The 16409-nt window shown below is 43.9% G+C and overlaps 1 protein-coding gene across 1 annotated transcript in view; it reads left to right on the forward strand.

Moving 5' to 3' along the window:
• The first annotated feature begins 1633 nt into the window (after nt 1–1633).
• The window catches only part of fam204a (family with sequence similarity 204 member A), a 36238-nt gene continuing 21462 nt past the window's right edge, over nt 1634–16409 (forward strand). The window contains exons 1-5 of the mRNA XM_024424437.2: nt 1634–2060; nt 2453–2543; nt 3013–3055; nt 3467–3569; nt 15349–15438. Coding sequence (XP_024280205.1) covers nt 1803–2060; nt 2453–2543; nt 3013–3055; nt 3467–3569; nt 15349–15438 — 585 coding nt within the window. The 5' untranslated portion in view covers nt 1634–1802. The remainder of the gene's footprint in view (nt 2061–2452; nt 2544–3012; nt 3056–3466; nt 3570–15348; nt 15439–16409) is intronic.

Genomic DNA, 16409 nt, shown 5'->3' on the forward strand with positions numbered 1-16409 from the left:
CAAAGGGCGCAGGGAGGTCAAGGAGATTACTGAATCATTCACCTTTGTTTTGATTGAGGGTCACCTTTAAGGAAGATCTGGGTCATTAGTTGTGACTTTCACCCTGTCATGCATATTTGGACATCTGTAAACAATAATGTAAAGCTGTCTAGCAATCAATATAGTCCAGAGAGAATATGCACACATTTATTGTTGTCAGCCACATCCTTCCATACAATTGAAACAAACATCGTAGGCAACATTTTTCATATAGACATAATTCATGTAGATTATTGGTTTGGCAATCACTTGCAACTAAAAAAGACTGATGTGATTTACTGAATTAGCAATTTAAGGGTAGATGTTCCTTTGCCAATGCCAAGGGCTATACAAGATTTGCATGCTAATCATTCTAATGATAATGCAATGCCTTCAGCTGTTTGAATAAATTGTGAACCATTGGTCACAAAATAGAATACTTATCTTCCTGAGAACATGGCATAAATAACAGATTTACTTGCCAGTTGTCACAAACCACTTATCTACGATTACTAACACTGTATAACTTCCTTGGCGATACTGTTGGCTGAATCTAAATTATTTTTACTTGAATTTCTAGATCGGGAAAGCCAAATAGTTATTACCCTTATTGGCAAACCAGTGAGTGTAGCTTATGCTTTTGTTAAACAGTCAAAAATCGGAATAGAGTAAACCTAGTGTCTTAAACATAGTGTAGGCTGCTGCAACTCGCTGTTGGCTGGGCTCCCCGCTTGTGCCATCAAACCCCTGCAACTTATCCAGAACGCTGCAGCCCACCTGTGTTCAACCTTCCCAAGTTCTCCCACGTCACCTTGCTCTTCCGCACACTCCACTGGCTTCCAGTCGAAGCTCGCATCCACTACGAGTCCATGGTACTTGTCTACGGAGCAGCAAGAGGAACTATCCCTCCCTAGTTTCAGGCTATGGTCAAACCCTACGCTCCAACCCGAGCACTCCTTTCCGCCACCTCTGGTCTCTCAGCCCAGTCGAAGCTCTTCTCTGTCCTGGCACCCCAATGGTGGAACCAGCTTCCCCCTAAATCTAGGACAGCAGAGTCCCTGCCCATCTTCAGAAAACATCTGAAACCCTGACTCTTCACCCTATCATCTGAACCCTCCCCCCAATAAATAAATAAATAAATGAGGACTTTTGTGAACTAACCCTCGCACTTTCCTATTTTACACCTTACTAGCTCTGACTTTGCTGACAGATACTTTATTGAGGAAAATGTACTTACTATGACTGTGATATGTGGTTGTCCCACCTTGCTATCTTAATTTGAATCCACTAACTGTAAGTCACTTTGGATATGAGTGTCTGCTAAACTACTTTAAAAAAATGTTATGTACTGACCTTTTGAAAAACACAATAGCAGCAAATGTATTTTAAAATCATGGAATACCAACACATTTATGGTGGTTGTCGTCTTTTAAAACTAATCATGGAATACCAACACATTTATGGTGGTTATCTCCCTATAATTGTGTTAATTCTGAGAGGGACAATCGTTCAACATCTCAGCAATAATCTGAGTTGCGCAGCGCGACTGTAGTAAAGACGACCTGAAACGCAACCATCGGCTTTAGTGCAGCGATAGAACAGTTTTCATTGGTAGAGACTATATTGTTTTTCCCAATCGGAGTAGTTGTTTTGCAAGAGTCACAATGTCCACCAGGAAGTGAAAATGTTTACAACGCTTCAAGTAGTTTTCGATGCATTTTTAAAATATCAGTTTGACTAACACGTTTTATAAACCGAGTTGCTGTTGATTTGCCATTCTCAAGATGTATAGCGGACTTTTACCGAAAGGTCTGAGCGATGCAGAAATGAGTTCAGATGATGAGGACGACCAAGGACAAAGTGTAGTTGCAAATCAAGAAAAAACGTTAGCCTCAAACAAATGTCGTGCAGTTGGACTTTCGCGTGGTCTTAAGAAAAACGTTGGGACACTTGTAGACACAAGTTCTTCCCATATACAGCCCGTCGTAGAACATGACAAGTCGTTGGAATGCTTACCCGGGATTTCCGAGGAGAAGTGGCAAGTATGTCACACATGTTATGCTTCCTAGTCAGGTGTTGCATATCAAGCTAACGTTAGCTAGCTAGCGATGTTGCCTATATACTCTATAGCATCCCCTAATACTTTTGGATAGGCAGTCTATAAATGATGAAACCTGCATGGAAAACAATAACGTGTTATAACAAAATGGCTGCATTGCTTGGCTATACCACTTATTCCCGTTTCCCAGGATCAGCGCCACTTTCAAAAAGCAAGTCCAATGTGGATAAGCTACTCATCTTTGTAAAGCTACATTGTATGTTTTTCTACCATATACACATTACACACAATTCATGCTGAAAGGGTTAGGGTAAATGCTTTTGTTGCATACATTGTTGTTGCTTAAATGAATGGTTACACTTCATGTTCTTTTAGAGATTTAAAGAGCTACAGAAGAAAAAAGATGAGATTAAGAAGATGAAGCTCCCCAAAAAAAGACAGCGGGGAAAACGACGACATAAGAAAGGTCAATTGCACTTCTTTTTAACCACTGAAAAGATAGCGATCTTTGCCCTGGTCAGATGTAACCGACTTGACCTATCCCAGGAATAATGGAAATGGGAAAAGAAGAGGGTTTATCCTGTGTCCAAATTCTAAGTGTCACATGACCCTAACGTTAGTGTTTTTGTTAAAGTGCTGTGTTCCTTTGTCCTTGTTAAATAAAAAAATTGTATTATAATTGAGTTAGTCTTTTGTCTATAAAAGCTGAACTGGAATGGATCTGAGTGGAACATAATTAAATAATATACAATTCCATTGAAAGTTACTGAAATAAATAGTCAGCCAGTCTACCTCTTTTCACTGTTTTGGATATGATCACAGTGTATGTTAATATTTCTGAGGTCATGAGTTATGACACAATACTACAGACTGTAAAATTGGGTGATTTTGGAGTTTACAAGATTAATTTCTTTGTGTTTCATGTCACTAAACAGATGATGAATCAGGGACTAAGAACATGGAATCAAACAATGAAAGGTAATGTAGACCTAAATGTATCACACAATCTGTTCAAACATAGTTCTATACAGTATTCCACTAACTACTAAAGAGTCTTCAAAGGCTTTGTACCGATTTTCCACCATTCTCCCAAAAGTGCGCATTAGAGCTTGCACACTTTCTTGCACGGAAACTCCCTCCAGCCAATGCTTAGGCTACACCAATCCTATGCTTTAAATCCATGACAGGGAGTGTCCAAGTGCACACTTATGGAAAAGGGTGGAGAATCGGGACATAGCCTTGTTATTGGTGTAGGCCTAACTGAAAGCCTATTCTACCCGGGCATTCCAAAAATTTGATTGGTACTTAGCACCCATTTATAGCCTTAACATATGCTGTAGTCTTGTTCTGAACCGATAATAAACATGAACACTCTTTCTTCTTCGCCAGAGAGCCTCAAGCTGAGCATGACAAGCATTGGGATGGGCTGACGCAGTACTTTGGCATCAATGATAGATTTCAACCCCCTGCCTGTTACAAGCCTGCTCCCAAGGTAAAAATAAAGTCTGCCTGTGTCTAATGCCATCAAGTTATGGCAAAAGCATTGAACATGTTCTGTCTTTCCATATCCATGCGTGTGTAACTTCTTATTGTTTTATTAAATATGACAGGTGGCTTAAGAGGTTTCTAGACTCAAACCTGACATTGTGTAAAATATACAAGATTGTGTTACGTTTTAATGATGAGATTACCTTAATCTTGACATTGGGATGATTCTTCATTCCACTTTTCTTTGGTTGAGATTAAAGTAAGATGTAGATTTGCTCTAGAGAGAAGTGTCTGTACTGAATGTCTATACAGATACCTGACAGCTCCTGCTCACAGTGTTACTGTATGTGGAAAGCTCAGAGTGCACTCAGTACATGCACAATAACATAGGCTACTCAACGTGTGAGAGGCTAATTGTCAGACCCATGGATCTAGCCTACATGGATATGACTCTAGTCTACATAGCATTAGCCTACATTTTGATGAAAAGGTGTATAGAAAATGGCATCACAGACACTTGCTTGCTTTTGTTTTAGTGTCTCTCAGCCTTGTGTCTTTGTGAAGGAAAGTGCATGTGAATAGCTGTTTGTGTGTGTCCTAATAATAACCCTAATAAGAAACTCTTGGACAAATGAGTTAATTTCTTACTTATTTAGAAATACATCTGTGTACTTGATAAATCTGGTGTGATAGAACAAGAAAGAGACGTACATATTTTGATATGTAAATTGTCGTGCAAGCAAAATAATATATATATATATATACACTGCTCAAAAAAATAAAGGGAACACTAAAATAACACCCTAGATCTGAATGAATGAAATATTCTTATTAAATACTTTTTTCTTTACATAGTTGAATGTGCTGACAACAAAATCACACAAAAATGATCAATGGAAATCAAATTTATCAACCCATGGAGGTCTGGATTTGGAGTCACACTCAAAATGAAAGTGGAAAACCACACTACAGGCTGATCCAACTTTGATGTAATGTCCTTAAAACAAGTCAAAATGAGGCTCAGTAGTGTGTGTGTGTGGCCTTCACGTGCCTGTATGACCTCCCTACAACGCCTGGACATGCTCCTGATGAGGTGGCGGATGGTCTCCTGAGGGATCCCCTCCCAGACCTGGACTAAAGCATCCGCCAACTCCTGGACAGTCTGTGGTGCAACGTGGCATTGGTGGATGGAGCGAGACATGAAGTCCCAGATGTGCTCAATTGGATTCAGGTCTGGGGAACGGGTGGGCCAGTCCATAGCATCAATGCCTTCCTCTTGCAGGAACTGCTGACACACTCCAGCCACATGAGGTCTAGCATTGTCTTGCATTAGGAGGAACCCAGGGCCAACCGCACCAGCATATGGTTTCACAAGGGGTCTGAGGATCTCATCTCGGTACCTAATGGCAATCAGGCTACCTCTGGCGAGCACATGGAGGGCTGTGCGGCCCCCACACATGAAGGGCTGTGCGGCCCCCACACCATGACTGGCCCACCGCCAAACCAGTCATGCTGGAGGATGTTGCAGGCAGCAGAACGTTCTCCACGGCGTCTCCAGACTGTCACGTCTGTCACGTGCTCAGTGTGAACCTGCTTTCATCTGTGAAGAGCACAGGGCGTCAGTGGCGAATTTGCCAATCTTGGTGTTCTCTGGCAAATGCCAAACGTCCTGCACGGTGTTGGGCTGTAGTAAGCACAACCCCCACCTGTGGACGTCGGGCCCTCATAACACCCTCATGGAGTCTGTTTCTGACCGTTTGATCAGACATATGCACATTTGTGGCCTGCTGGAGGTCATTTTGCAGGGCTCTGGCAGTGCTCCTCCTGCTCCTCCTTGCACAAAGGCAGAGGTAGCGGTCCTGCTGCTGGGTTGTTGCCCTCCTACGGCCTCCTCCACGTCTCCTGATGTACTGGCCTGTCTCCTGGTAGCGCCTCCATGCTCTGGACACTACGCTTACAGACACAGCAAACCTTCTTGCCACAGCTCGCATTGATGTGCCATCCTGGATGAGCTGCACTACCTGAGCCACTTGTGTGGGTTGTAGACTCCGTCTCATGCTACCACTAGAGTGAAAGGACCGCCAGCATTCAAAAGTGACCAAAACATCAGCCAGGAAGCATAGGAACTGAGAAGTGGTCTGCGGTTATCACCTGCAGAACCACTCCTTTATTGGGGGTGTCTTGCTAATTGCCTATAATTTCCACCTGTTGTCTATTCCATTTGCACAACAGCATGTGAAATTTATTGTCAATCAGTGTTGCTTCCTAAGTGGACAGTTTGATTTCACAGAAGTGTGATTGACTTGGAGTTACATTGTGTTGTTTAAGTGTTTCCTTTATTTTTTTGAGCAGTGTATAATAGTGTATACTTTGCCCTAATTCAATTGGAAGTTCTCGTAATGCTTATTTGGAGTGTTATTTAAATTTTGTTTATCTGAAAGAACCATCAAATGTAGTTTTTGCTCTGTTTTTGCAGCAAAAACGGTTTACTTTGAATGGATATGATATATTTAACAAGAAGCTCAATTAAAGGCCTTGCTCCTCCATTTTCAAACATTCTCATTAGTGATCAATGTCATTTACATATTGACATTACATAAAAAAATGTTAGGCCTAAGTCAATTACACGCTAGACATTTAGAATCTATTTGGGTCTTTCTATAAACTACGGTACCAGTGAGAATTTCCTGCGGTGGACAACTTGTTACAGCTGTTAGGAAGTCAGTGATAATAATCTGCAAAACAATTTCATGTGATTACATTAAGATATAGGGGGAACATAGCCATGTTCAATCAAATTCATGCTGGTTTGACCAATCGGAATCTATGCTTCAGGACTGTTTTGATCACGCGGACTGGGAAATGTTCCGGGTTGCATCTGAATAGTGTCAACACAATGACTCTGTGACTTGGTTCATCAGTAAGTCCATAGAGGATGTTCTTCCTACTGTGATGATTAAAACTAATCCAACCAACGTAAGGCAATCAGAGGCAAAACGACAGTACAGGGACCAAAGTGGAGTCGCAATTCAACGGCTCAGACACAAGACGCTTGTGGCAGAGACTCCAGACAATCATGGATTATAAAGGGAAAGCGAGGCCTACCGAGAGGCGCAGTGGTCTAAGGCACTGCATCACAGTGCTAGCTGTGCCACTAGAGATCCTGGTTCAAGTCCAGGCTCTGTCGCAGAAGACCCATGGGACTGCGCACAATTGGCCCAGCGTCGTCCGGGTTAGGGGAGGGTTTGGCTGGCAAGGATTTACTTGTCCCATCGCGCACTAGCACTCCTGTGGTAGGCCCGGGTGCAGTGCATGCTGACACGGTCGCCAGGTGTATAGTGTTTCCTCCTGACACATTGGTGCAGCTGGCTTCTGGATTAAGCAGGCATTGTGTCAAGAAGCAGTGCGGATTGGCTGGGTTGTGTTTTGGAGGACGCATGACTCTCGACCTTCGCCTCTCCCGAGTCCGTACGGGAGTTGCAGTGATGGGACAAGACTAACTACCAATTGGATACCACGAAAAAGGGGTCAAAAATAAATAAATAAAGGGAAAACCAGCCATGTCGCGGACACCAATGCTCACTCCTGGTCAAGCTAAACATCTACTTTGCCCGCTTCGAGGAAAACAACACTTTAGCCGCTGACGTGTGCCCCCGTCGCTCACGAGGACTGTGTGCTCCCGATCTCCGTGACCGACGTGAGTAAGACATTCAAGCATCTTAACCTTTGCAAGGCTGCCGATCCAAACGGTATCCCAAGCCGCATCCTCTGACGTGTGCAGACCACCTGGCTGTAGTGTTTACGGACATATTCAATGTCTCCCTATGCCAGTCTGTTGTTCCCCACTTGCTTCAATATGCCCACCATTGTTCCTGTACCCAAGAAAGTGAAAGTAACTTATCTTAATGAGCAGTGTCCCGTATAAGGACCATATCACCTTACCCGACACCCTAGACTCAGTACAATTTGCATACTGCCCCAACAGATCCACGGATGACGCAATCACCATTACACTGCACACTTCTCAATTCAATCAACATTACAGTGCATAGTTCCCTATCCCACCTGGACAAGAGGAATACCTCAGCGTTCAACACCATGCCCTCCAAGCTCATCACTAAGCACAGGGCCCTGGGTCTGAGCCCCTCCCTGTGCAACTGGGTCCTTGACTTCCTGATGGGCTGACCCCAGGTGGTAAGGGTAGGCAACAACACCTCTGCCACGCTTATCCTCATCACGGGGGCCCCACAGTGGTGCGTGATCAGCTCCCTCCTGTACTCCCTGTTCACCCATGACTGCGCGGCTATGCACGTCTCCAACTCAATCATCAACTTTTCTGATGACACAACAGTGGTAGGCCTGATTACCAACAACGGTGAGACAGCCTACAGGGAGGAGGTGAGAGCCCTGGTGGAGTGGTGCCAGAATAACAACCTCTGCCTCGGAGGAGGTGAGAGCCCTGGTGGAGTGGTGCCAGAATAACAACCTCTGCCTCAACATTATCAAGACAAAGGAGATGATTGTGGACTACAGGAAAAGCAGGACCGAGCACTCCCCCATTCTCATCGACGGGGCTGTGGTGGAGCAGGTTGAGAGCTTCAAGTTCCTTGGTGTCCACATCACCAATAAACTAGAATGGTCCAAACACACCAAGACCGTCGTGAAGAGGGCACGACAAAGCCTATTCCCCCTCAGGAAACTAAAAAGATTTGGCATGGGCCCTCAGATCCTCAAAAGGTTCTACAGCTGCAACATCGGGAGCACCCTGATTGGTTGCATCACTGCCTGGTACGGAAACGGCTCGGCACTACAGAGAGTAGTACGTATGGCCCAGTACCCCACTGGGGCTAAGCTGGCTGCCATCAAGAACCTCTACACCAGGTGGTGTCAGAGGAAGGTCCTAAAAAATTGTCAAAGATCCCAGCCACCCCAGTCATAGACTGTTCTCTCTACTACCGCATGGCAAGCGATACCGGAACACCAAGTTTAGCACCAAAAGGCTTCTTTAACAGCTTCTAACCCCAAGCCATAAGATTCCTGAACAGGTAATCAAATGGCTACCCGGACTATCTGCATTGTGTCCCACCACACGCCAACCCCTCTTTTACGCTACTGTTACTTTCTGTTTATCATATATGCATAGTCACTTTAACTATACATTCATGTACATACTACCTCAACTGGGCCGACCAACCAGTGCTCCCGCACATTGGCTACCCGGACTATCTGCATTGTGTCCCACCACATGCCAACCCCTCTTTTACGCTACTGTTACTTTCTGTTTATCATATATGCATAGTCACTTTAACCATACCTACATGTACATACTACCTCAATTAGCCCGACTAACCAGTGCCTGTATATAGCCTCGCTACTGTATATAGCCTCGCTACTGTTATTTCTCACTGTCTTTTTACTGTTGTTTTTATTTCTTTACTTATCTATTGTTCACCTAATACCTATTTTTTACATAAAAATTCCACTGTTGGTTAGGGCCTGTAAGTAAGCATTTCACTGTACTTGTTGTATTCGGCACACACGACAAATAAACTTTGATTTGATTGTGTTTGTGTGGGAGTGTCAATATAGTGTGAGTGTGTATATGGTTGGTTTATATAGTCTAGTGTTATTTTATTAGGATCCCCATTAGTTGTTGCAAAAGCAGCAGCTACTCTTCCTCAGGTCCACACAAAACATGAAACGTTACATAATACAGGACATTAATAGACAAGGACAGAACTACGTCATATTTAAAAATAAAAAGGCACATGTAGCCTACATATCAGTACATACAAACAAACTGTCTAGGTCAAATAGTGAGTTTGTGTAGGGTCAGTGCAGATAGTCAATTAATAGTACCTGAACTATTTAGCAGTCTGGCTTTTTAGCAGTCTTATGGCTTGTGGGTAGAAGCTGTCCCTGGGCCTGTTGGGTCGAGAGCCGATGCTCCGGTACTGTTTACTGGACTGTAAAAGAGTGAATGGTCTATGGCTTGGGTTGCTGGAGTGTCTGACACCGCCTCATATAGAGGTCCGGGTGGATGGGAGCTCGGCCCCAGTGATGTACTGGGCTGTCTGCACCACCCTCCGTAGCACTTTGTGGTCAAGGGCGATATATTTTCCATACCAAGTGGTGATGTAGCCAGTCAAGATGTTCTCAATGGTGCAACTGTATAACCTTTTGAGGATACGAGAGCCCATGCCAAATCTTTTCAGTCTCTTTACGACCCTCTGTGTGGGTGTATGTGGACGCCAAGGAATTGAAGCTCTCGACCCGCATCACAACAGCCCCGTCGATCTGGATGGGGTCGTGCTCTCCCCTCTTTCCTCCTATAGTCCACAATCAGCTCCTTGGTCTTACTGACGTTGATGCAGAGGTTGTTGTCCTGTCGCCACACTACTAAGACCAACTCCCTCAGGCCTACCGCCGTCGTGTCGTCAGCAGACTTGATGGTGGTGTTGGAGTCGTGGGTGAACTGGTAGTACAGGAGGGGACTAAGCACACACCCCTGAGGGTCCCCCATGTTGAGGGTCAGCGTGGCGGAGATGTTGTTGCATACCCTCACCACCTGGGGCCGGCCTGTAAGAACGTCCAGGATCCAGTTGCAGATGGAGGGGTTCAGTCCCAGGGTCCCGAGCTTGGAGGGGACTATGGTGTTGGTCGCTGAACAGTAGTCTGAACAGTATTCTCAGTTATTTCCCCTCTTGTCCAGGTGGGAGAGGGTTGTGTGAAGTGCAATTAGATTGCGTCATCTGTGGATCTGTTCGGGCAGAATGCGAATTGGAGTGGGTTTAGGGGGTCTTGAACGGGGGTATTGGTATAAGCACTTCATAATTACAGATGTGAGTGCCACAGGGAGATAGCCATTTAGGCAGGTTACCTTGGAGCTCTTGGGAAGAGGGACAATGGTGGTCAGCTTGAAACATGTTGGGATTACAGAGTGGGACAAGGATAGATTGAAAATATCTGTGGAGACATTTGCCAGCTGGTCTGCGCATGCTTTGAGAACGTGCCAGCAGCCTTGTGATTTGTTAACCTGTTTAAATGTTTTGCTCACATCGGCCACGGAGCGCTAGATCACACAGTCATCCTTAACAACAGGGGCTTTTACGCAAGTCACAGTGTTAAATTCTTAGAATCGAGCATAAGGCATTTAGCTCGTTTGGTAGTTCTGCATCGCAGGGCAACTCATGGCTGGGTTTCCCATTGTAATGCGTTATTGTCTGCAAGCCCTGCCACATACAGTGGGGCAAAAAAGTATTTAGTCAGCCACCAATTGTGCAAGTTCTCCCACTTAAAAAGATGAGAGGCCTGTAATTTTCATCATAGGTACACTTCAACTATGACAGACAAAATGAGAGAAAAAAAATCATCCAGAAAATCACATTGTAGGATTTTTTAAATGAATTTATTTGCAAATTATGGTGGAAAGTAAGTATTTGGTCACCTACATACAAGCAGGATTTCTGGCTCTCACAGACCTGTAACTTCTTCTTTAAGAGGCTCCTCTGTCCTCCACTCGTTACCTGTATTAATGGCACCTGTTTGAACTTGTTATCAGTATAAAAGACACCTGTCCACAACCTCAAACAGTCACACTCCAAACTCCACTATGGCCAAGACCAAAGAGCTGTCAAAGGACACCAGAATCAAAATTGTAGACCTGCACCAGGCTGGGAAGACTGAATCTGCAATAGGTAAGCAGCTTGGTTTGAAGAAATCAACTGTGGGAGGAATTATTAGGAAATGGAAGACATACAAGACCACTGATAATCTCCCTCGATTTGGGGCTCCACGCAAGATCTCACCCCGTGGGGTCAAAATGATCACAAGAATGGTGAGCAAAAATCCCAGAACCACACGGGGGGACCTAGTGAATGACCTGCAGAGAGCTGGGACCAAAGTAACAAAGCCTACCACCAGTAACACATTACGCTGCCAGGGACTCAAATCCTGCAGTGCCAGACGTGTCCCCCTGCTTAAGCCAGTACATGTCCAGGCCTGTCTGAAGTTTGCTAGAGAGCATTTGGATGACCCAGAAGATGATTGGGAGAATGTCATATGGTCAGTTGAAACCAAAATATAACTTTTTGGTAAAAACTCAACTCGTCGTGTTTGGAGGACAAAGAATGCTGAGTTGCATCCAAAGAACACCATACCTACTGTGAAGCATGGGGGCTGAAACATCATGCTTTGGGGCTGTTTTTCTGCAAAGGGACCAGGACAACTGATCCGTGTAAAGGAAAGAATGAATGGGGCCATGTATCGTGAGATTTTGAGTGAAAACCTCCTTCCATCAGCAAGGGCATTGAAGATGAAACGTGGCTGGGTCTTTCAGCATGACATTGATCCCAAACACACCGCCCAGGCAACGAAGGAGTGGCTTCGTAAGAAGCATTTCAAGGTCCTGGAGTGGCCTAGCCAGTCTCCAGATCTCAACCCCATAGAAAATCTTTGGAGGGAGTTGAAAGTCCGTGTTGCCCAGCAACAGCCCCAAAACATCACTGCTCTAGAGGTGATCTGCATGGAGGAATGGGCCAAAATACCAGCAACAGTGTGCGAAAACCTCGTGAAGACTTACAGAAAACGTTTGACCTCTGTCATTGCCAACAAAGGGTATATAACAAAGTATTGAGATAAGCTTTTATTATTGACCAAATACTTATTTTCCACCATAATTTGCAAATAAACACATTAGGATTTTTAATGGATTTTTCTGGATTTTTCCCCCCCTCATTTTGTCTGTCATAGTTGCAGTGTACCTATGATGAAAATTACAGGCCTCATCTTTTTACGTGGGAGAACTTGCACAATTGGTGGCTGACTAAATACTTTTTTGCCCCACTGTACGTCGAGCGTCGGAACTGATGTAATAGGATATTGTCCTTTCGCATGTTTAATGTCTCGTCGGAGGTTGTATTGGGCTTTCTTGTATGTGTCCATGTCCCGTTCCTTGTAAGCCGTTTGTTCTTTAGTCCAGCGCGGATATTGCCTGTAATCCATGGTTTTTGGTTTAGGTACGTTCTTGTAGTCACTGTGGGGACGACATCGTCTATTTTTATTTTACCTTAACTAGGCAAGTCAGTTAAGAACAAATTCTTACTTTCAATGACGGCCTAGGAACAGTGGGTTAACTGCCTGTTCAGAGGCAGAACGACAGATTTGTACCTTGTCAGCTCGGGTGTTTGAACTAGCTACCTTCCGGTTACTAGTTCAACGCTCTAACCACTAGGGTACCCTGCCGCCCCATGCACTTATTATGGTGTTGAATGCTGAGCTATAGTCGATGAACAGCATTCTTACATAGGTATACCTCTTTTCCAGATGGGATAGGGCAGTGCGATGGCAATATGCATCTTGACATTAGAATGAGGTAACACATTACTTGACATTCAAACGTGTTTTTTCCCTTCCAGAAGTTTCCTTCCATTTGTTGTTGTTGTAATACATTCTTTACAGCCATGTTTTTTCCATCACATTTTAAATAACTTGTAGACTCCAACACCATCATTAAGTTTGCTGGCGACACAACAGTGGTCTGCCTGATCACCGACAATGATGAGACGGCCTATAGGGAGGAGGTCAGAGAACTGGCAGTATGGTGCCAGGACAACAACCTCTCCATCAATGTGAGCAAGACAAAGGAGCTGATCGTGGACTACAGGAAAAGGCGGGCCGAACAGGTCCCCATTAACACCGACGGGGTTGTAGTGGAGCGGGTAGAGAGTTTCAAGTTCCTTGGTGTCCACATCACCAACGAACTATCATGGTCCAAACGTACCAAGACAGTCGTGAAAAGGGCACAACAAAACCTTTTCCCGCTCAGGAGATTTGGCATGGGTCCCCAGATCCTCAAAGGGTTCTACAGCTGCACCATCGAGAGCATCCTGACCGGTTGCATCACCGCCTGGTATGGCAACTGCTCCTCATCTGACTGTAAGGCGCTAAAGAGGGTAGTGTGAACGGCCCAGTGCATCACTGGGGCATAGCTTTCTGCCATCCAGGACCTATATAATAGGCAGTGTCAGAGGAAAGCCCATAAAATTGTCAGAGACTCCAGTCACCCAAGTCATAGACTGTTTTCTCTGCTGCCGCACGGCAAGCGGTACCAGAGCACCAAGTCTAGGACCAACAGGCTCCTCAACAGCTTCTACCCCTTAGTCATAAGACAGCTGAACAATTAATTAAATTGCTACCAGACAATTTACATTGACCCCCCCTTCCTTTTGTACACGGCTGCTACTCGCTGTTTATTATCTATGCATAGTCACTTCACCCCACCTACATGTACAAATTACCTCACCTAACCTGTACCCACGCACACTGGCTCGGTACCGGTGCCCCCTGTATATAACCTCATTATTGTTATTCTTATTGTGTTACTTTTTTATTATTACTTTTTATTTTAGTCTACTTCGTAAATATTTTCTTAACTCTCCTTGAACTGCATTGTTGGTTAAGGGCTTGTAAGTAAACATTTCACGGTAAAGTCTACACTTGTTGTATTCGGCGCATGTGACAAATAAAGTTTGATTTGATTGGGCTAGTTGCATGTCTGACATCAACGTGTGCGCAATTACAATGGTCATTTAAGATGGTAAATTTCAGACAGTTTCATATAACATGGACTACTTGTCAACAGTGTGTTTATGGTATAATGGAATGTTTTGCCTTGTGTGCTAGGTTTTGTGGGTTTTGACACTGTCATAACCAGCCATAAATCCAGCCATATTTTTCACAACCGGTCTAAATATGTGTCATGACAGTGTTATGACCATGTTATGTCAGGTGTTTTGACGTATTATGACATGGTTTTGACCGTGTCATAACGTGTCATGGCGCTGGGTGTCAAGTGTTACCTAGAATGACAAGATAGTAGCCTAGAGGGCATTATTCACAATATGAACTGGTGATCAGGTTATGAAATGACAAATACATTTTGGTTTCCATTTTACTCTACTCCTGCAATTTTAAAGGATATAACTCCTTGTCCTAGGTCTATGCTGTTGTTAGGCAAAGTGATTTGCCAATTTGGCATATTCACTTTTATTCCTGTCAGGACACATGTGGAACTGCATTTATTAAAAAAAAAAAAATGTTATAACCATTTTGAAATGTTGATCCCAATGTCACACATTGAAAACCCATTAACAACATATTTTATTTGGAACATGAACATTGCCACTTTGCCAGCAAGTAGACCACTGTAAAGTTGTGGTAGAGGTAGATTTTATTATTGGTTTTTCTGTAATTATTACTATATTGCCATATCATTATTAGGCTCAGCTTGCTGTCTTTGTCCAAATTAATTTGAGGGATGAGTGTGCGTCTATAAACAACCGGAGTCCTTGAATCATTCGTATGAAGATGCTTCCGAGAGGGCTCCCCCCTAATTTAAAATGGTCTTGCTTTCATGTGTTCTGTGAAATTATTGACGAAATGATCTTAACTCTACTTCTTTGGATAGTCTCCTTTTTTTGGGGGAGAACCACCCCTGCCATCAGTAACCAGGGGCATCTTTGCTCCCTCCTCTGCTCCAGCCTGTAATGGAAATGTGTAATTAAAGAGTCACATTTATGTTTGGTAATCTCCAGTAGCATTTTTTGAAGATTTCCCCACTAATATCCAATCAAAAAGGTTTTCATTTGTGAAGGAAAATCTACATATTTGTAGTAATAGCAATCATATTAAAAGTAAGGCCCAGGGGACTTTTTGAAGTTACTCTTTGATTTCCCTCCCCCTTTTTCTATTTCTAAATCACTACATTTTCCCCTTCTCTCCAGTCCAGCTTAGAAAAGAGCATAGAGAGCGCCATCGCTGAAGGGGACTTTGGGAAGGCGGAGGAGATGAGCGACAGACTCGCCACTCGAGAGGTATGTTGTACCGATAAGAGATCTTTGGGGCGCTCCCGCTGTGACAAATTGAACTAATGGATCCGTGGCCATTTCTTCCTGCCAAGACATAGGGGAACAAAAACACACACAGGCACCCGCAATTGAGAAGTCCTGCAGCCCTTTCCCATTGAGTTAATGGAAAGCCCTCCCCCTTAGTTTTGGAGTTCGGCAGTGTCAAAAGCACTTTTGGCTCAGTTTTTTAATGAAGGGCTACATTGCTTTCAAGCCAACTGTTAAAACATTCTCAAGGTGCGAGTTTCATACCTTTGAAGTGCACACGTCCCTAAATGCACTGCCTGCAGTTTCGAAACCACTCGTCTTGGCAGGCATCGGGGATCAAGCGGTTTGAAGCTAATTTAGCAGAAAAAGTTGCCCACACACCCATAATTGTGCTTAAGAAGACATCGCTACTACTTTTCATAGTTGGCGATTGCAGTATGTTCAATTGTCACAACTTGAATTGTATTAAGTGAGAGATGTGATGCTCTTATAGAAGCACTGATATTAATGATACTTTTGAAAAACTAGATGATTTACTTTTGAATTCAGAAAGGATGTTTGGGGAATTTTTTGTTGTTGTTGACACTTCTCTGTTTTCTCAATGACATTTAAATCAGCGTTGAAAAAAGGCGCAAGTTTAAGTTTGTTCCGCCTGAGTGAATCTGACCACAAGTCAGAGACCACTATGATGACACACCAAATGTGGTTGATGGATTGTGGGAAAAGAGCAGGAATGGGCTTTTGTAGGCTACAGTCCAAGCCAATAGTGTGACTGTTGTAGGCATCCAAAGGTTATCCAATTTTAATAAACGCTTGGAGGTAAAGGATGACAGCAGTGGTGTAGTCTACGGCGATACGGATATCACTTATTATTGATATCTACATAGCACATTGATGTGAATCACACTGCTGCTCTCTCATTTAGCTATTTGCGCCTTACAGATTGTGGT

This window comes from Oncorhynchus tshawytscha, linkage group LG06 (assembly GCF_018296145.1).
Source record: "Oncorhynchus tshawytscha isolate Ot180627B linkage group LG06, Otsh_v2.0, whole genome shotgun sequence".
Classification (NCBI taxonomy): domain Eukaryota; kingdom Metazoa; phylum Chordata; class Actinopteri; order Salmoniformes; family Salmonidae; genus Oncorhynchus; species Oncorhynchus tshawytscha.